Source organism: Notolepis coatsorum (assembly GCF_963971535.1).
Source record: "Notolepis coatsorum genome assembly, chromosome: 19".
Lineage (NCBI taxonomy): Eukaryota > Metazoa > Chordata > Actinopteri > Aulopiformes > Paralepididae > Notolepis > Notolepis coatsorum.
The window spans coordinates 81,827,724-81,848,633 of NC_140183.1; the positions used below are offsets into that span (position 1 = coordinate 81,827,724).

A 20,910-nucleotide genomic window follows, 5' to 3' on the forward strand; every position below is an offset into this window, starting at 1 on the left:
CATGATGAGATCAACTGCCGAAACCCGGGAGATATGAACGTTTTGGATAGCTCTAGAATGGGTGAAGACGAACGTCGGACTAAAATTGAAAGAATGAGACGAAAGCGGGGCGCAATCAGAGGGTATGGGCCTGGCCTGGCCTGCCTGAGTCAAATTCCCGGTAGGAATTATGGTCCCAGTCCGCGACTGATTGTGTGTATGAGCTGTACTGTATTGTACCTATTCTGCAATCTGTTAATAAAATGCTCAATCAATCAATCAATCAATCAATCAATCAATCAATCAATTCAATTCAATTCAATCAATCAATCAATTCAATCAATCAATCAATCACAAAGGACCTCCTATGCCGCTCAGTCCGCGAGTGCAGGGACATTAGCCGTCCGCTGCGACTGCTGCTCTGCCCCACCAGGGTGTGGTGGAGAGGGTGGTTGGTATTGTCCATAATGGCCAGCAGCTTGCTCTGCGTGCGGCTCTCCACCACGGTCCCCAGTGGGTCCAGTCTCCTCCCCACCACTGAGCCAACCTTTTTCACCAGCTTATCCAGCCGCCTGGCATCCCTGGCCGTGGTATTACCACCCCAGCAGACAGCGGCATAGAGGAGCACACTTGCCACCACTGCCTGTTAGAACATGAACAACATTTCCCCACGCACATTAAAAGACCTGAGCCTCCTAAGGAAGAACAGCCGGCTCTGTCCTTTCTTTTAGAGCGCTTTCGCGTTTGCAGCCCAGGCCAGCTTATCGTCCAGGTGCATACCTAAACATTTGTATGTCTGCACCGTCACAATGTTGTTTCCCCGTATGCTGACTGGTTGCAGAGGTGGTTTTCGACCTGCGGAAGTCCAGTATCATCTCCTTGGTCTTTATTGCGTTCAGGAGAAGGCCGTTCCGTTCGCTCCAGTCACCGAAGGCTCCCACCAGGTCCCTGTACTCTCCCTCCTGTCCCTTCCTCACACACGCCATAATCGCTGTGTCGTCCGAGTATTTTTGGACGTGGCAAGACTCCGAGTTGTAAGTGAAGTCTGCCGTGTAGAGGGTGCTGCTGACCACCGTCTCCGAGACACAGTTGCCCATTCTGACAAACTGTGGTCAGTCTGTCAGGTAGACCAGGCCTTGTAGGGGTCCGCCCCTATCCTTTCTAGCTTCTCCTTGAGTAGCAGAGGCTGTATGGTATTAAAGGCACTAAATAAATACAAAAACATGATCCTCACATAACTCCCCGGCTCATCCAGGTAGGAGTAGGCCCGGTGGAGCATGTAGAGGACCGCATCGTCCACCCCGATGTGCTCCCGATACCCAAACTGCAGGGGGTCAAGGGCGTGTTCGGTCTGTGGCCTCAGATGGTGTAGAAGCAGCCTCTCCAGTGTCTTCATGATGTGTGAGGGCCATCGGTCTGTAGTCGTTGAGCTCGGCCGGGCTCCCAGCTTTGGGTACCGGCACAAGGCATGATGTTTTCCACAGGACCGGCACCCTCACGTCCCGCAGGCTCAAGTTGAAGAGCTTCTGGAGCGGCTCAGCCAGTTGGTCTGCACAGAGCTTCAGCAGCCTTGAACACACGCCATCCGGGCCAGCCACCTTTCCTGGACGCAGTCTCCTTAGTTCTGCCCTCATCTCATCTACTGTGAGGGACAGGGGGGGGGGGGGGGGGGGGGGGGCTGGGTGACACAGGGGGGGAGGCAGGTGACAGGGGGGGAACTAGGTGACAGGGGGTGGGGCCAGGGGGTGCAACTGCAGAGTTGTGGTTGCAGCAGTGAGGAGGAGATGGTGCAGGGGGAGGAGCTGCAGCTGGAGAGGTGGGAGGGGAGGTTGGTGTGGCCTGGTCAACAGGGCCGGAGCGAGCCCTGGCTGCCGTGTCAAACCGGTTGTAGAATTGGTTAAACTCGTTGGCCTTGTCCACATCACCCTCTGCCTGGCAGTTTACCTGCTTATAGCCGGTGATGGTTTTCATTCCCCTCCACACCTCTCTGGTGTTGTTGTGCTGCAGCTTCCTCTCCATCTTCTTCTCATAATCCTCCGTGGCCTGCTTCAGACTCCTCTTTAATTCCTGCTGCACCTGCTTGCGCCTTTTTCTCATTAATAAGCCGGTTAATAAGCAGGAATATCGTGTTTGATGCAGCATTGAGACCCAGGGTCTGGGACCATAGAGGAGGCAGGAATATCGTGTTTGATGCAGCATTGAGACCCAGGGTCTGGGACCATAGAGGAGGCAGGAATATTGGGTCTCATTCCCCAATATTTTCCAAAGACTTCTCTTAGGGCAACCATCTTGGAACCGACTGAGACAGAATCGACGTCTTAAGTGGCTCAAACGATCACAGCTGGTATGCCGGCGATGAGGAATGTCACTATGAATGCGCGTTCCCGTCTAGGTCAGACACACCTCCGAGAGCTCCTTATAAGCCAGGCTCTGTGCCGTGTGCAAATGAAGTCGCAAAAAGTTGAGAGTTTAGACACACCTGTCCAGCTCATTAAATGCAACTGATGCATGCAGCCGTGTAAAAATGGTGGCGGAAGCGCTTTGCAACCGATCAAAATGAGATTAGATTAATGTATTTTGTCATCATATACAGGCTACTACAGCTCGTGGCCACATGCCGCAGCGCGCGCACACACACACACACACACACACACCCACACACACACACACACCCACACGCTCGCAGTACTGTAGTAATGAATGAACGCAGTAGGCTTATATTATTCTAATGACTTGTTTGATTAGGAAATCACATAGATACTGCGCTGCCTATAGTAGTACAGTCCACCAGTCCACTTAATATGTGTACTGTACTTACTAGGGCAGAGCATATATATTATCTATTAAATCCTAATTAAACAAGTAATTAGAATAATATAAGCCTACTGTTAATTCATTAGACACGTAGGCTACATAGTGTATTCCAATATCTGTTTTATTGATTAATGATATATTTGAAAGAATGCAGGTTATAGCTATATAAAACAAATGTCTGTCCCATTACCAATCATTTCAATGGGATATATTGCATGTTGGCTATAACCTGCATTCTTTCAAATGTATAATTAATCAATAAAACAGATATGTAACAAATAAGAAATACAAATTCCACAGAAGGCATTCAATAATTATTATTTTCAATCATTTCACAATAATTGCATAATTGTGTTTGAATATCTGAGTAATTAAAGTAATTATACAAACATTTGTCCAAAATAGCTGGTTCAGATATGGTTAATCCAGCTGCCCTGTGATCAGATGAATCCGACATCAAATGCATAATTTTTTATCGTACAAATATTGTCATATTTATTGAAATTATGATTAATTTATTAATTCCAAGGAGGCTGGTATATGTTTGACATGAAGGAATCACTATGATTCCTCCCACATAAAGCCATTAAGAACACGGAGCGCACAGTCTGTCAAGTTAAGTGTGCTCCTCAGCACTCGTAAATTCTGCTCTCAGCCACGGCCGAATCCAATCTTAGGGACGTTTGGGGAATCTCTCTACCAGCCCTAATATGTCGCAAATCGGCCTGAGAGCAAATTTCTTGTCGTAAATCCGCTGGGGAATGAGACCCATTGTGTTTGATGCAGCATTGAGACCCAGGGTCTGGGACCACGGGACACGTCGGAGCAGGCAGCATGTTCATGCCATGTGAATGTGTTTTTTACATGCAGAATGCACACGCAGCTATGACATCTTAGCTGTGGTCGTTTACAGTTTAAAGTCTATGGAGCAGCCCCAGATTTTACATATAAGTGACATCACCAAGTGGAGGGTTCTCTCTCTGATTTCTAGCTTTAGGAGAGAGTGGTGCGTGTTTACAAATACTGACTTAGTTGTCTCGGGGCACAGGAAGAACATTACGTGAATTCTTAAAATAGGTGGCATTCCCCTTTTTTTTTTAAACTTTGGCCATTTCCCTGGCTCTTTTATACGTTTATCGCATTTATACTTGGTCAAGTTCGACCGACAGAAGCAGGCTGAAAGGGTTCAGATGGGGGGGAAGACATTCTGGGAAAGGCACGGCTGCAGTCCGGGATTCGAACTCGCTCAGCCCCAGATCCGTGCGAGCACGGTTGTCCACGGCGCTGAAATAGCACTTGCGGTACGTGGTGAGCTACTGGAGCTCCCCTGGTGGCATTCCCCTTTAAGTCTGTATCTACTAGCCCTTCCTCCTGTTATGTACATGCTGAAATTATTACTGGCAAAGAGGTGAACTGGTGAACTGTTTTAACAAACATATTGTGTCATCAGGGACTCTATAACAACAAAATGCTTATATTGTTTGAAATGTTTGTTTTTGGCTTCGCAGTGAGTGCTTATGCACACTCCACCAACCCCTCCTCCATACACACACACACACACACACACACACACACACACACACACACACACACACACACACACACACACACACACACACACACACACACACACACACACACACACACACACATGTATGCATGACAACTATTCAAATGAATTTGTTTGTTTGTACAAAATAGTAATGTGTGGCGATGCAACCATCTGTTTTTGAAATGAGCAACAAACAGTAGATTCAATTGAGCTATTTTATTGTTGTTTATGCTGCTATCTTTATGCTATTTCTGTTGTTTTCTGTTATTGTATTGTGAGACCCCTACGCTCTGCATCTTCTGGCTGCCTGAGACCCACTCCTATTCGGGCTTTTGGGGGGTCATCAAAGTGAGGCAGGCTATTCTCTGTCCTCACTCCACAATGGTGGAACAGAATTTCCACCTGTCAGGACAGCTGAAACCCAGCCAATTGTCCGCCGTCAACTAATAACACACTTTTTCAATCAATATCTGAATTAATTTAATAAAAAATAAAAAATTAAAGACTGCAAAAAAAATCTTTTACTATTATGTACTTTGCTACTATGTCTCTATACTACTATACTACTACTGTATGCCTATACTACTACCTACTATGCTAATGTCTATACCACTAGCACTCAAGTTCGACACCGTTTGACGAACAATACCACTTTATCCTATAGCAGCCAGAGGTGTACCCCTCCTGATGACTTGTTATACAATAATGTAAGTCGCTTTGGATTCAATTAAATTAATAAATTAATTTAACCTTAATTTAACCAGGCAGGTCAATTAAGAACAAATTCTTATTTACAATGACAGCCTGGCGAGAGGACGAAAGGACCTCTTGAAGGAACAGGGAAAAGGGGACGAAATTTTTTTTATAATGAAAATAAATAAACAAAAAAATAAAGATCTAGATAAGACTATTGGACACAGACAATACATACATCACAGAGGTAAGGGATAAAAGCGTCAGCTAAATGACTAAATGTAAATGTATATGTATTGTCTGCATTGATTTGACCCATTTTCTTCTTTCTGCATTGTTTTTATTCTGTCTTGCTCGTTTTATATATATTTTACTGTATTTTCTGCTTTGAAGCACTTTGGGCTGTAATTCTTGTATGAAAGATGCTATACAAATAAAGTGTATTATTATTGTTATTATTCTTAATTTTCTTCTTATAATTATTAGGTTTAAACTGTTCCCAGTGAGCCTTTGCCGTTTTATTTATGTGTATTAGTTTCCTGTTTGTTCCTGTTCATTGACTGACTGTTCTCTGCTCAGCTGAGGTTGTGACTCTTGAGGTATGTTGTGAAACCTGTTTTTTTTTATCATGTTTGAACTGTTCACAAGGAATCTTAATGAGTCTATCTACGTGTACCTTATCTTCCTGCCTGCCTTGGCCCAGTGTCTTGTACCTACTGGTGTCTGCTCACCTGAGGCCACTTCGGTGCCAAGGTCTTTCCGTCTGCTGTTTTGCCTTTGGGTAGTTTAGCCCTTGTACCCTTGTACTCGAACTGGTTTGTTTCTATAATAATATAATATATAATAATATGATTATTCTGTATCGTTTATGTTCTGCATCCTCACCCCCCCCCTCCCTTTTTTTGTATTGTGTAATACAATACAAAATATTGTTGTACTCTATCAATATGTTTTATGTGAAAGTGTTGTGTTGTCGAACATCTAATTATACAGTATGTCAGTGTTTCCTTTGCCATATCATTGAATGTAAAACTAAAGTAAAAATTAATACGGTTGATATTGTGCTAGGGATGCTATTTTCTTACTTATTGATAAGCTTATACAACATGTAGCTGGTAATGACGAAGCTTGCCATTCAGGTTCTACGGCAGCAGCAGCTTTGTATATATTTAACAACAGCTAGGGCGAGAGACGAGATTTTCCAGATATGCCTAACAAAAGGCTGAGGAGCTAAATGACAGCAAGAAAAGTGGCTGGACCCGTTTTCCCCAGACAAAGAGGACAGGGGATAGGCTAACATTAGCTGACACACAATATGTTAGGGAACTACAGGGGCAGGTTAGAACCAACCTTACGAGGGCCAGAGCAAGATTGAAGAAAGAGCACCATGACCCTGACATCAGTGATTTGAACCCTAAACACCTTGGCATCACAACTCCGACTCAGAGCGAAGGAGAGGAGGGGAGCGGAAGAGAGGGAGGAGAGGGACAGTGTGCCGGTGGGGAAGAAGGTGGAGTTAAGACAAAGGCTGAAGGTGGAACTTCCAGTGAGCAAACAGTGAGCAGCACAACACGGCAGTCCCCCTGAGCCCTGACAGGCCATGCACCTGGGAGAAAGAAGGAAGAGAATGAACGGCTGAACAACACTCTTGTAGTAGTAGCCCTGAACCACAACAACACGCCACAGAAACGGTAAACGCACTCAGGTGGGGAGATGTGTGAATGGACTGGACTACATACATAACAAGGAGAACTGGCAGACGGTTGTGAATTGATTGGACTTCAAGGGCGTCTTCTTTGATTGAGATCTGAGACACAGTCGAAGAGGAAGGTAAGATCGGTGCTCCGCGTCTGCTGTGTGTCTATATGTCTGTGGCGGGCCCACGCTTGCATCCATATGGCCATAGTGCTCCTTTTTACAGTCCTCTCCTTACAATAGAATGTGTTGGTTTATGTGTGTGCATGGATTAGAAAGAGTGCGTGTGTGTAATGTATGTGTGTATTTGTCTTTTGGGTGTATGCCAGTGGCCCTACAACTGAAAGAATGCAGGAGGACGGGTTAAAAGAGATTCTAGCACTGGCTGACGCACACAAGTCATTATGTGATTGTAGAGTTTCCGTGTCTGGAGGGAGGGCAGAGGGGCATTGTCATAGCTGTCCTATATTGTAGATCATATCTAAGGACACTGTAATCTGTGAACAGTCAAATCAGGCAACACCCAATCTGTTCTATAATGATTTCCACAGTTATACACATGGTTTTTTGTTTTGTTTATTTTTTTTTTGTCCTATGTGTGGGTGTGCCAGGTTGTGGAACACGCTTGGCTGTAGTATCATGTTGCTTTCTCAATAGACTGCCAAAGGGTTATTCTGGATGGTGGCACTGGTGTGGTGTGTGTGTGTGTGGCCTACCGTGTACCGTGTGAGTGACACAGGGAGATCTCAGATAGTAAACACTTTGGTTTCTCAGTTGCTGTATTAATCCTGAACGCCGGTTCATTATCCAGTCCTTCTTTTAATGAAGGAGGAAGGAATGCGTGACAGCGAGTCTTCATTCTGATTGCCGGTTCCTGGAAGGAAGGGAGGGAGGAGGAGGAGGAGGAGGAGGAGGAGGGGACAATTACACAAGAGGGAGTGACATAATATCTGTCTGAGGTTCCTGGTCTCAGTTACCTCCGTGGGCTCCTCCGGGTGCCTATAGACACCTCTTACTACTGATTAATAACACCTGTGTTACGGTTCATATTACAGGCTCTGCTCCGTCGGCTCCCTGACAGGGATTCAGAATGATCACCTTCACTTAATCCATTGTTATTCACCATCATCCACGTTAGGCCTCTATTGTGATTGTTCACCCAAAGAATACTCCAGATGCATGTGTAAAAAACCTGTGCAACCTCAGGCCATGATATAAGCTGTGTAGCGGGTCGTATAAACTGTGTATCGGGTCGTATAAACTGTGTAGACACATGGATAGAAAACACATTGCTTCTGTGTGAAACCGGAGTGTTGTCGTGCAGACAGACACCCGACAGTATTTATTTACAACTCAACGTCAAGGTGAGGTGTTGATGGAGGGAACGGATCAGGTGATTAAAAACCATGTCAGCAACAGACAAAGACCAGTCAAGTCATGATATTCATTCATATACTCATCTCTCCTCCCGTTTGATATAGGATGTCTTCACTGTCCGAAGCAGACTTCCGCTGCAAGCATGGGGACACCATCTGTGGTAAGCTGTCTACAGGGGGTGGACTGACTTGAAGGGTTTTTTGCGGCACTATAGACTCACAGGACCATTTAGCTGTCTTCTTAATATCATCTCCATTAGCCGCCATTCAAATTTTGGCTGGTGAAAATTAGTTTTTGCATTGACACACACACACACACACACAGTCACACAGTCACACACACACACACACACGCGCACACACACACACTTATTTATACAGGACAAACAGCTTCTGCTCTGAGAAGCTACCAACCAGGAACTAGGACTGAGTCGATCTGAAGGTGAATATTCCCTGGTGTTCCTGTTCCCTCGCTGTAGAGATCCGTGTGTACGAGCAGGAGGTGATCATCGTTCCCATCCTGCTGCTGGCCAGCTTCCTGGTCACGCTGGTCTTCATCATCCTGCTGCGCTTCTGTCCAGAGAGGGTGGACCGCATCCGACCGCAGGCCAGCGGGGCCTCGCTCAGACCCCAGCGCTCCAGGAGGGTCCTGCACGGCATCGACGGTGAGAGAGCTGCTTGATAGTGGCTGCTTGAATGAAATTATTCACATTATCAAATGATAGAAGTTAAATCACGATCCGTATTGAAGCCAGTTGACATAAATTCCCCCCATGTGTTGTTCTTGTAGTGATGATGTAATGTTATGTAATGATGTATTGTGCTGTGTGCACTATGTTACTGCAGCTTGCACAAGGTGGTACATGACATTACCATTACTATTATAATGTCAATGGCTGCACTGATCCGTAATGATCGTTACTCCCCCTCTCTGTCCACAGCCCCTCCGGGTATAAATGTTATGGAACATGAGAGTATAGCTCTGGACATACCCAGTTCCTACTCCACCTTCAACCCTGCATACAACTACCCGGCCTCCTGCAAGAACCTGGCCTTCACCGTGGGTGCGCCCTCTCTCACGTCCAGCCCCGCCTGCAACCAGCGCTTCAAGCCCAGTTTCACCCCCACAGTCCAGCCCAGGGAGCTGCCTCGCCAGAGGCTACCAGAGCACTTTAATCTGGTGGTCCCCCTTCCTGCCGCGTTCTCCCTGCGCTCAGACTCAGCCGTCTCTCTCTACAGGGCCCGTATGGAGAACAGGAATGTAGTCCTCCGGGTGTTGAATGGTGAGAGATAGAAGACTCCCTTTGCATTTCATCATTCAATCATTGTGAATGTTTAAATAATGCTTATTTGAATGGCTCCTTGTGTATAATGTTTAAGGACTGCTGCTTACTGCTTACCACTATTGACTGACACTGACACCCTGCCTCTTAAATGAACCTCAGGATGGTTGTTTTGATCTCTGTCATTTTGGAGGGCATTAAATGGGACCTATGCACAATTTCAGAATTCATACATGTCACTCCTGTGGTCTAAGACGGTCCAAAAATGCTAAAACTCAAATTTGTGATGACATCAAGTATAAACTCTGATGACACTCAGGTGCGTCATCATACCTAGCCTCTGCATGCCTGCTTTGTCTCTCCTCATCTGACTGGCTTGTCTATCTGTGTGTGTCAGGTTAAGGTCTCTTGACTCTAGTCCCTCTGTCTGTATGGTTGTACTGCATGGATTCCAATCGTTTTATTGCAGAGTAGCTCATGTTCTTAAATATTGATTGAACCTTATTCCTAGACCATGGAAATAACATTTTCAATCTGGGTGGTTGTCCCCTTTAACCCTTTGTAGTGTGGTAGTGAAAGGGTTAAAGATCTACCCTCCTGGGGTCACATTTATAAAAGGTTCTTACACACAGAGCCCGTGCTTGTGACCAAATCCAAGCCAAGTTGTGATTTATTAATGATGTAATCAGAGGTTTACTTGAACTTTCTCCAATTTTCTGTGATACAGTAAAGGTTAAAGTGGTAATCCGCAACATCCTCATCTATCTTTGTTTTGGCAACATCTATTAGTAATAACTAGCGCTGTCAGGCGATTAAAAAAATGAATCTAATTAATTACAGGATTTGTAATTAATTAATCTAATTAATCGCATAACCATTTTATGCCTGATATTCTATATTCTATAATCATATTTCAAATTGCATGTGTCCGGATGGCAGAATTCAGTACTGTATCTACAAAACCTTCTGTTTAATCATCTTCCATCTTTTAATTTGCTTAGATTTTTCAGGTCTGGTCAATTTGAGCATGGTGTTATTCACAGTCAAAGATAAAAAAAAAATGTAATTGATATTCTCATTTGGTTCATTACAATTTACTCAAGCCTACAGTAGTAACAGACACAGTATTTCTGACACTGGGAATACATTCCCTGAGATCCATAGATGTCCCTAGAATCAGATACCAAGAACATGCAAATAGCCCATATAAAAAAAAAATCTGTAAATGTGTATTATATGTTCTTATGGAATGAATGAGATCAAACAAAAAATGTATATATATATATATTTTCTTTTTGTAATTCATTTTGAGTTAATTTTCATAACGCGATAATTTGCTGTGTAATTAATTAATCTAATTAACGCGATAAACTGACAGCCCTAGTAATAACAGATCATTTCAATATTGACTCGCTTTCCATCTTGAAGATGGACGTTAACTACTCAGTTAATCTTCTATTCATTCCAAACAAACTGCTGTTGCTGCTAATGATGTAAAACACATAATTTCCTGTGTGTGCCGGATGATTTCACCAGGAATGTCCTACCAGACACTACTGTTTAGAACAGCCAAGAACAACACATGTAAAGGCATTCATGACCAGGGTAGAATCACTACTGTGTTAAATCAATGGGCGATAGAGAAAAACAGACACTTATTTATATGAAAATGGTTGAGACACTTTTAAATCAATTTCTACCATTACATTGGTAACATTAAACATTACATTGTGATAAATGAGGCCCCTGGTTTTGATGGCGTAAATTTACAATATAATATATCTGCAATAAGGCTTTTTCTTCTCGTCATCCTCAGACTCTGCTGATGCCACAGAGAGGCACAGCTTCCTGGGCTTTGCCTCCTTCCTCTCCCAGCTGGGACCCCACCCCTTCCTGCCAGAGCTCCTCGGTGTGGTCTCCCTGCGTGCCCCCCTGGTCACCGTAGTCGAAGAACTGGAAAACAGAGACCTGCTCAGCTTACTTTGGAGGTGTAGGCAGGTATGGAGCGCGAGAACCACCCTATAGACCACGGATACACTGAGTCCCTGTGTCCTGCGTCACACCATTAGCAAACAGAGATGAAGCAGCACATACATCAGTAGTGGGTCAGACAGACGGACAGATGGACAAGTTATTATTTGTTCATCTGAGTCACACCCTTCCCATAGCCTGAATGGGATAACAACCTATATATCCTCAGTGCATATTAGCCGGTCGTAAAGTTTGACTTAATGAATGAATGACCTTTATTTATATAGCACCCTTCACAGCACGAATGCACAGGGTGCTTTACACTACAGCTTAATATAAAAACACAATAAAAACAAAATCAGAAATAAATGACAACAGACAAACAGCAGTTAAAAACAGTGAAACCAGATAGAAAAAGTAGAAAAGAATTTGGATAAAATCATGAGTCACTAATTAAAACAACACTATAGAACAGTGAGGACAAGAAAAAGGCGCCTATGTGTGATCAAAAGCCTGCCTGAACAAATGTGTTTTTAGTTGTTTTTTAAAAGAGTTCTCAGAGGGGGCAGTTCGCAGGTCCAGGGGGAGAGCGTTCCAGAGCCTTGGTGCTGTCACCTGGAAGGCTCGATCACCCCTTGTTTTTAGCCTGGTCCTGAGGATCACTAGGAGGTGCTGATCGGCAGATCTGAGTGAGCGGGTGTTGGTGTAGGGATGGATGAGTTCAGTGATGTAGATAGGGGCCTGACCGTGAAGTGCTCTGAAAGTGAAAGTGAGGACTTTGAAGTGAATTCTATAGTGTACCGGGAGCCAGTGCAGGGATACCAAAATGGGAGTGATGTGACATGATTTTTTTGACCTTGTAATAACTAGAGATGTGCGATATTATCGGCCGATATTGGCATTCACTCTTGGAGGGTGGGGGTGGGAGGCTGCACCAAAAACAAGCTCACGTTGAACGTCCCGTGATTAAGACGGGGAGGACGCGACCCTCTTCGCGCCGCCCCTGTGCCTCAAATAGATTCGCTATCAGCTCTATCTTTAATTTTTCTAAATGTTCAGTTGCTATTGCATGCACTCTTCTGTGTTCCACTACACACATGAGTGCATGCTTACCAACTGTCCGTCTGCAACACTACTATCACCGACATCTAAGAAGGGAGATCCCCCCTTGAATGGCCCTTCTAAGGTTTCTCTCCTCCACACTGCCTGTGGAGCATTTTTTCCCTATTGTTAGGTTTTAGTGAGTTTTTCCTTACCTTCGCGTGGGGTATGTCTGGGAGTGCTTGCATTCATTCATTTATTTGCATTTATTTTAAATAGGTTGGACCTTATGGTGTTCTTGTTCTGTTCTTGACTTATTGTTCTGTTTCTTCTTGACTTGTTTAAAGGGGAACTCCAACATTTTGGGAAATTTGCTTATTTAACATCTTCCCTGGAGTTAGACAAGAAGATACATACCTTTTTTGTCTCTGTGCGTGCATTTTAGCTTTGGGAATAGATGCTCCGTTAGCATAGCTTAGCTTCATCACTGGAAGTGAGGCAGGACAGTAGCCTTACAGTGCCTTACAGTGTATTGCAAGGTCTGACATTGACCAAATTTGATATGCATGACCTTGGTGGGCTCTAGGTCAACTCCTGAAAAGGGGGTCAATGTCAGACTTTGCAATCAAAAGTTAGGGGGCGCACTGAAATTATGGCTAGGGTTATTAACTCTAACTTTTGATTGCAAAGTCTGACATTGACCCCCTTTTCAGGAGTTGACCTAGAGCCCACCAAGGTCATGCATATCAAGTTTGGTCAATGTCAGACCTTGCAATACACTGTAAGGCACTGTAAGGCTACTGTCCTGCCTCACTTCCAGTGATGAAGCTAAGCTATGCTAACGGAGAGTCTATTCCCAAAGCTAAAATGCACGCACAGAGACAAAAAAGGTATGTATCTTCTTGTCTAACTCCAGGGAAGATGTTAAATAAGCTAATTTCCCAAAATGTTGGAGTTCCCCTTTAAAGAACACGTGTACGGCCCATGGGGACATTAACGTGTGTTGTCGGGCCTTACAAATACATTTGATTTGATGTACATGCATAAAAGTAAAAAAAAATAAAAATGACAGTAGCAATAGTATACAAGGAACATTACAATAAATAAGGGAGAGAGATGCATCCAGTGAAATTAACACATCAATGCATACTTTTATCGTCAAAAGTATTATTTTTTTCAAAACTTTGTTTATTGAAGTTTTTTGTTGCAATATGAAATGAGCACAAGGTCAAACTGTACACATATATGCCAGACGTATTGCACATATCTACATATAAGTAGTCAAAATATAGGTCTGTTGAATGTAGACAATATACATATTGCACAAAGCTACGTATAATTAGTCAGTTATTGTCAAAAGTATGCATAATGGGGGAGCTCCCGTAGCTCACCGCATATCTCGGCGCTATTTCTGCGTCGGGGAAAACCGTGCTCGTCACAGATCTGGGGGACACGAGTTCGATTCCCGGACCCGCCGTCATTTCTCAGAATGTCTTCCCCTGCTCTACATCCCATTTCAACCTGTTTCTGTCGGGCATGCTTGACCAGAAAAGCGATAAACGCAAAAAAAAAAGTAAAAAGTAAAAAAAAAAAGTATGCATAATGTTGTGTTAATTCCACGACAAGAGATATGTAATGTTAGTTACCTGAAATTATATAGTTTTTTGATGGGGGAAACCCTGCATATTGGTATTGATTGATATCGGTATCGGAAATTAAGAGTTGGACAATATCGGATACCGGTAAAAAAGCCAATAACGAACATCCCTACAAATAACTTCTGTTTTTGTGGTTTCCGTCCTCAGGAGGAGCCTGCAGATCCTCCATGTGAGCTGACAGAGAGACGCATCTTCACTATGGCCAAACAGGTGGCCTCAGCCCTGGTTAGTATGCTAATGTGTGATTAAACGTCGCTTCCCCTGCTCTGGCCTCATGTTTGACTTTCAAATCCAAGGGTTTGGGAGCGATTCACTTTCAATTCAAAATGTAAACAGGAATTTCTGTTTACTTGCTGATGAAGTCCATTCTCGTTTGTTTGTAAGATGTACTTGGATTGAGCCTATTGGCTGCGAATATGCTCTCTCTCTCTCTCTCTCTCTCTGATTGATTGATTGATAATTGTATTAACAGATTGCAGAATGGGTACAATACAGTACCCAATACAGCTCAATACACACAATTGGGATGTATTGAGTCGATCAAGAGTCCCATTATCCAGATTCAATTAACCCGATGTTTGAAGCCGGGATTTTCCTGTTCGAACGCTGATTCAGTCTCGTTAACTCGAACCAGACTTGAGACTCTGGATAATTGCGCGCGGCCGCTTCAGTTGAAAAGACAGCAGGTGTCGATAGCAGAAATCCTGATCTTCTAACGGCATTGATTGATTGATTGTTTTAAAACTTTATTAACAGATTGCAGGCGGCTCAATAGCCTCGCCGACAAGTTAAATGCATAATCTATAGGCTAATTTTAAATCCCTCATTACCCCAATCAATCAGATTATATTTCTTTAAACGTTCCTGCTGGCTGTAGGTTTATGGATTGAATAATCAAATGAGATCTTGCTAGCGAAAATAATTAGTTCAACTGTTTCAGAATAAGGATACGGCTCTCTTATCCATTGATTGATGTATGGTGGATGTTTTACTTATCTGCACTGTGGTGTGACGGTTTGTCCTTTTGCCTTTCACGCAGACGACCCGCGTTCGAATCCCCCTTGTTCTAGTCTTTTTCTTCTTTTTGCAATGTAAATACATCAATTTGGTGCACGTTGAGAGCTATATAAAGAATGACATCCTCAATGCATGTAGATTTATAATATTTTAACTTAAAACTAGGCTACTTTTGCGTATAATCATTAATATTATATTCCAAAAAAATTATATTGGAAACGAGGGGTTTCGAACTCGGGTCGCCCGGTTGACAGGATTGAGCACTAGCCGTTGCACCACTGTGCCAGACGGGATATATTCATTGTGTATCCATCAATGGACAAGAAACCCGTGTTTCGAATATCTTTCTTTTGAATGAAGTTTTATCTCTTTATTCTCAAATGCATTAATGTGACGTCAACGGCTCATTCAATTTCTCGAATCCGTCAAACAGCGCATCTCATCAGACATTTTAATCCCAGTTACAATATCACACAAAAACCACAATCCACGCATAGACACTTCAATTTTATGCTTGAATGAAACACAATCCGGGCGCTCCGTTAAGCAAATCTACAGCGGAGAATATATGAAACTAATCAGAGCCAAACGGCCGATAGGTTTCATTCATTAAAAATATCCCTGCGGGATTCACATTTGCAATGCGCCGTTATTAAAATAACCACATCAAGTCAAGTCAAGAGTTTTAATTGTCACGGCATACAGGTATACAATGAAATGCGGGTGGTCTTGCCCGCAACGATGTGCAATACAGTGGTACAACATATAATAGAATCAAAAAATGAAAAAAAACAACATTGTGCAGTAAACAGGTAACAGGTAACATGGAGTGACATCTCGGTATCTGTACATAGTTATTTACAGAGCATATGGGACATGCTAGTTAGCTTTGGTAGTGCAATACACTGTTCCTGTTATTCTAATTTAAAGTGTCCTTTCCTTTGGCCATAAGTGTGCGTGTGTGCGACATGAGTGTGTGCCCGCTCATGTTAAAGTGTTAAGTGGCTGCTCGTGTGTGAGCGTGCACAGCGTGCGTGTCGTGTGTGTGTTCATGTGTGCTTGTGTGTGGATAGTTCAATGTTCTGAGCACTCAATGTTCATTGTTCATGGCTCTGATGGCCTGGGGGAAGAAGCTGAGCCTAAGCCGCTCTGTCCTAGTAGCTGGGGTTCGCAGGCGTCTGCCTGACCTCAGCAGCTGAAACAGGCTGTTATTGGGGTGGTGAGGGTCTTTCATTATCCTGCAGGCTCTGGATTTGCACCTCTTGTTGTATAGAACCTGCAGGGGGGGTAGTGCAATACCCGTGGTACGCTCGGCTGAGCGCACCACTCTCTGTAGGGCCTTCTTGTCCTGTGCCGTGCTGTTTCCATACCAGGCAGTGATGTTTCCGGTCAGGATGCTCTCTACAGCTCCTGAGTAGAAGGACTGGAGTATCTTCCCCGATACTCTGAACTTCCTTAACTGTCTCAGGTGGTAGAGGCGCTGTTTCGCCTTCTTTACTACTGTGTCTATGTGTGTTGACCATGTCAGGTCCTCTGAGATGTGGACCCCCAGGTACTTAAAGCTGCTCACCCTGTCCACGGTAGCCCCGTTAATCATCAGTGGTGTGTGCGTCTCCTGCTGTCCTCTCCTATAATCCACAATCAGCTCCTTGGTTTTACCAATGTTCAGGAGCAGGCTGTTGTCCTGGCACCAGCGTTCCAGTACCTCAACCTTCTCCCGGTAGGCCTTCTCGTCGTTGTCCGAGATCAGCCCCACCACCACCGTGTCGTCTGCGAACTTCACTATGGAGTTGGAGCTGAACTTGGCCACACAGTCGTGTGTGTAGAGTGAGTACAGCAGGGGGCTCAGAACACAGCCCTGGGGGGACCCGATGCTCAGGGTGATGGTGTTGGAGGTCTGACCCCCCACCCTGACCGCCTGGGGTCTTTTGCTCAGAAAGTCCAGTACCCAGGCGCTCAGGGCGGAGCTCAGACCTAGCTCGATCAGCTTGTCCACCAGTCTGGTGGGGACTATGGTGTTGAACGCTGAGCTGTAGTCAATGAACAACAGTCTCACATAGCCCCCCTTCTGACGGTCAAGGTGCGAGAGGGTGCTGTGCAGTACCTGGGAGACCGCGTCGTCGGTGGACCTGTTTGTCCTGTATGCAAATTGCATAGGGTCCATATCACTGGGGAGGGAGGCACAAATGTGGTCCTTGACCAGCCTCTCGAAACATTTCATGACCACAGAGGTGAGTGCCACCGGTCTGTAGTCATTTGGACATGTTGGGGAGGGTTTCTTCGGTACAGGGATGATGGTAGACATCTTGAAGCAGGCAGGGACCACTGACTCCGCCAGGGATTGATTAAATATGGCGGTGAACACTGGGGCCAGCTGGTTGGCACAGGACTTGAGTATGCGTCCTGTTATGCCATCTGGGCCAGCAGCCTTCCTGGTGTTCACCTGCATAAATGCTCTTTATACACATGCAGTGTGTATCGCGACTCCGAGCGCCGTATATGACGTGCATTATTTTATTTAGGACAAAGTAAATCTATAGGCTCAATATGATTTATTATCAGCATTTAGTTCTATTATTATACATTTCAAAAGCCCCCTCTAGGAAAACGAAGCACAAAAACATAATTCAGAATAGTATAATGGGATCTAGACTGTGAGAAATATTTCAGGAAGCGAGCTGGCATTTCTTTGCGGGGGCGTGGCCATGGTTCATCCAGCTAACTGAACTTAACCCTGCTCCCGACCAGGCTCAAACTTTCTGATCTGTTACCATGGTGATTTAGAAAATTGAGAGTCGGGGAATGGAAAGGTCTGGCTTAAGTCAGGCTATGCTGGAAATTATCCGGCTAACTCAGTTAGCCAGGTACGGGGAACGGGGCCCAGAGAAAGACTTTTGCCTTGTTTACATCAGGGTCCCCCATTTTCAGTTCATCATAACATTTATGACCTACACGACATACAGATATACAGTACTGTTAGATCCAGACATTTATGACATACAAGATATACAAATATACAGTACTGTTTATTTACAGACAGAGTTTCTAAAAGAGAATAAAGAATCTAATCTAATCTAATCTAGAATATATACATTTGAGGGTGAGGAAACTGTACATTGGGGGGGTTTTGGACATTTACCGGGGCCAGTTTCGAATTGCAGCCTCCCGTAGGTGCTCTTTTAGAGTGGTTTTGAAGGTGGGTAGGGATTCACATTGTTGTGGCATAATTGCGAAACGTGTTTAGTCCCTTGTTTGAGCCGAATCGGGGTTTCACATGAACTAATCATGAACCTGTGCTGTCTTTTTGCCCAATCAGGAGTTCCTTCACAGCAAAGATCTTCTCCATGGCAACATATGCGCTCGCAGTGTATTGGTCAGCCGTGAGTACACTGCTAAACTATGGGGCCTCAGCAATGTCTATACAAGGAAGAGCCATGGATCCAATCAGAAGGAGGATCCTGGCATGAAGAAGTGGCAGGCTCCTGAACTATTGGTCAAGAAACCTGCCAGTCAGACCAGTGACATGTGAGTTTTTTAGTTTTTTTTAATAACTGAAATGCAAAAGTGTTGCAAACAGTGCCTCAATCACCTAGTATTCTCAGTAGTTTCCCTACCAATACAGATTTCTCGTTGTCATAACACAATTTTAGCCCAAGATACAGATCGAGTATCACAATACCTAGTAGTGTTACGTTACCATACCAACTATTTGATTAACATTCAGAAGTTTGAGTCCAAGGTACAGTACGGAAACGGACATAGGAGCTGTAATGTCACGAACTGGCAGGCTAACTAGCTCTTTTTGTCTCAACATTAAATTGCCTTAACATTTTGATAAACGGCTGTCCTGCATAGTACATTTTTATACATACAACACCTTCGATTAATATTACTGTATGAAGCACAATCTCAGGGGGCTCATACATAACCAAGCATTTCACTGTACTTATACGTGACAAATAAAACTAAATTGAACTTGAAACTTGAACATACCAAACAATCCATTGAAAGGCACACTTCCTCACTCATTGATTCTTTGTATTTATTCTTGAATTCTCTGTCCCTCTTTAGTTGGTCATTTGGAATCCTGCTCTATGAAATGGCAACCCTGGGTAAGTTGACTTAAACTAGGTTTTCAAGATTTCTCTGAAACTAACCACACTATACCTAACCTAAACCGTATAGATAGCCTATTGTGACATGAGTATTTCTCCCTAGGTGAAGCTCCATTCGCCGAACTCTCAGTTAATGAGCTTCTACAGTTCCACCAGAGAGGAAAGACACTGAAAAAGCCTTCCAACTGCTCCCAATCACTGTAATTATACACTACATTTGCTGTCATTCTATTCAAGTGGGCTGCTTGTGCATTCATAAAAACTGTAGTAAAACACTTTACACACTCAACCACTGTACACTCTCTCTCTCTCTCTCTCTCTCTCAGGTACTCTGTCATTAAGTCCTGCTGCCAATGGAAGGAGCAGGACAGACCCTCGCTGGCTGACGTCAGCCGCAAGCTCCAATCAGGAGAGAAGAGTGCAAATGACAAAGTCCTCAAAGTGCATCAGCCAATCAACATTGAGCAGTACTTAAAGGAGGCGGGATACGGGGAGTCCAACAGCTACACTGTTTTCTGATGACTGGCTGATGACCAGCAAATAAAATGCACTATGGAATTGGAGCAATTAAAACCCTCCAGATCTTGCAGTCGTACAACAAAGGAATTTCTTCTGAACAAAACGGAAACCTTCTTGAAATTCACTGCTTTGGGCGTTTCATCTCAGAGGTTGTATTCAGTCTGAGGTTTGATTGATTGATTGAATGAAAACTTTATTAACAGATTGCAGAATGGGTACAGTACAGCTCAATACATACAATTGTTAAGGGGATGCAGACCAGAGAAAGACTTTCGTCTTGTTTACATCAGGGTCCCCCATGTATTCTATTCAGTCTTATAAGTTGTATTCAGTCTCAGAGGTTGTTTTCAGTCTCAGAGGTTTTATTCAGTCTCAGAGGTTTTATTCAGTCTCAGAGATTTTATTCAGTCGTCAGAGGTTGCCCCTTCCTCTCTTCTCTTTGTATCCTCCACTTGAATGTAATACAAGTTAAAGAATGAGTGTGGTAGCCTATGCGGTTAGTGGGACTGTTCTTTTTCGGGACACTGTACTCAAGTAAATCCACCGGCAGATCTGTGAAAGTGAGCTATATTATTATGTAATTAAATGCAACCAAAGCCATTTTGTGTAGTAGACTTAAGATGGGTAAACTTGATCTTAATAAGCCTGTATTCGATACTGTGTGTATATGTGAAGGTTTACAAGTTAAAGCCAATGTATAAAACATGTAATATATAACAATCACAATATATTTTTTTGTCATGATGCGTCTGTTGAGCTGAATTAGGGAGCTCATGTTAGCTTTCATGTGATCTGTTCAAGGTGTTGAACTCTGTACCTCATACGGTTTTAACTTCAGAACCCCACTAGCAACTGGCTGACAAGGCCTCTAGGTGGAAGTGTACACATGAGAACAGTCAATCACTCCTACAACGTGTTAATATATATGTATATAGATAGATAATCATGTGGATTGAACAACTGGAGAAATACATTTAATACAATTTGTATAAAAAAATATTTCTGGCTGTTGTTTTGTACTTTTACTTTTTTAAGGGTGACTAAGTTTTACTGGAGTCACTTTCAAGTAAGATATCTGTACCTTTACTCAGGTATGGCAAGTACTTTATACACCACTGGTTGGACCAAGTGCTACAAGAGTGACCGACATTGCCATCATTAAAGCCCTGAAAAATAATAATACGATTTATATAGCGC

At 43.7% G+C, this 20,910-nt stretch overlaps 1 protein-coding gene across 1 annotated transcript; it reads left to right on the top strand.

Annotated features, from left to right (window-relative positions):
* Positions 1–6,376: 6,376 nt before the first annotated feature.
* styk1b (serine/threonine/tyrosine kinase 1b) lies at positions 6,377–20,842 on the top strand. The gene is made up of 10 exons (XM_084336941.1): positions 6,377–6,868; positions 8,215–8,270; positions 8,589–8,774; positions 9,051–9,392; positions 11,209–11,390; positions 14,210–14,287; positions 18,396–18,604; positions 19,151–19,191; positions 19,298–19,394; positions 19,521–20,842. Exons 2-10 carry the CDS (start codon positions 8,216–8,218, stop codon positions 19,711–19,713), a joined length of 1,383 nt encoding a protein of 460 aa, XP_084193067.1. The 5' UTR covers positions 6,377–6,868; position 8,215; the 3' UTR covers positions 19,714–20,842.
* The last annotated feature ends 68 nt before the right edge of the window (positions 20,843–20,910 follow it).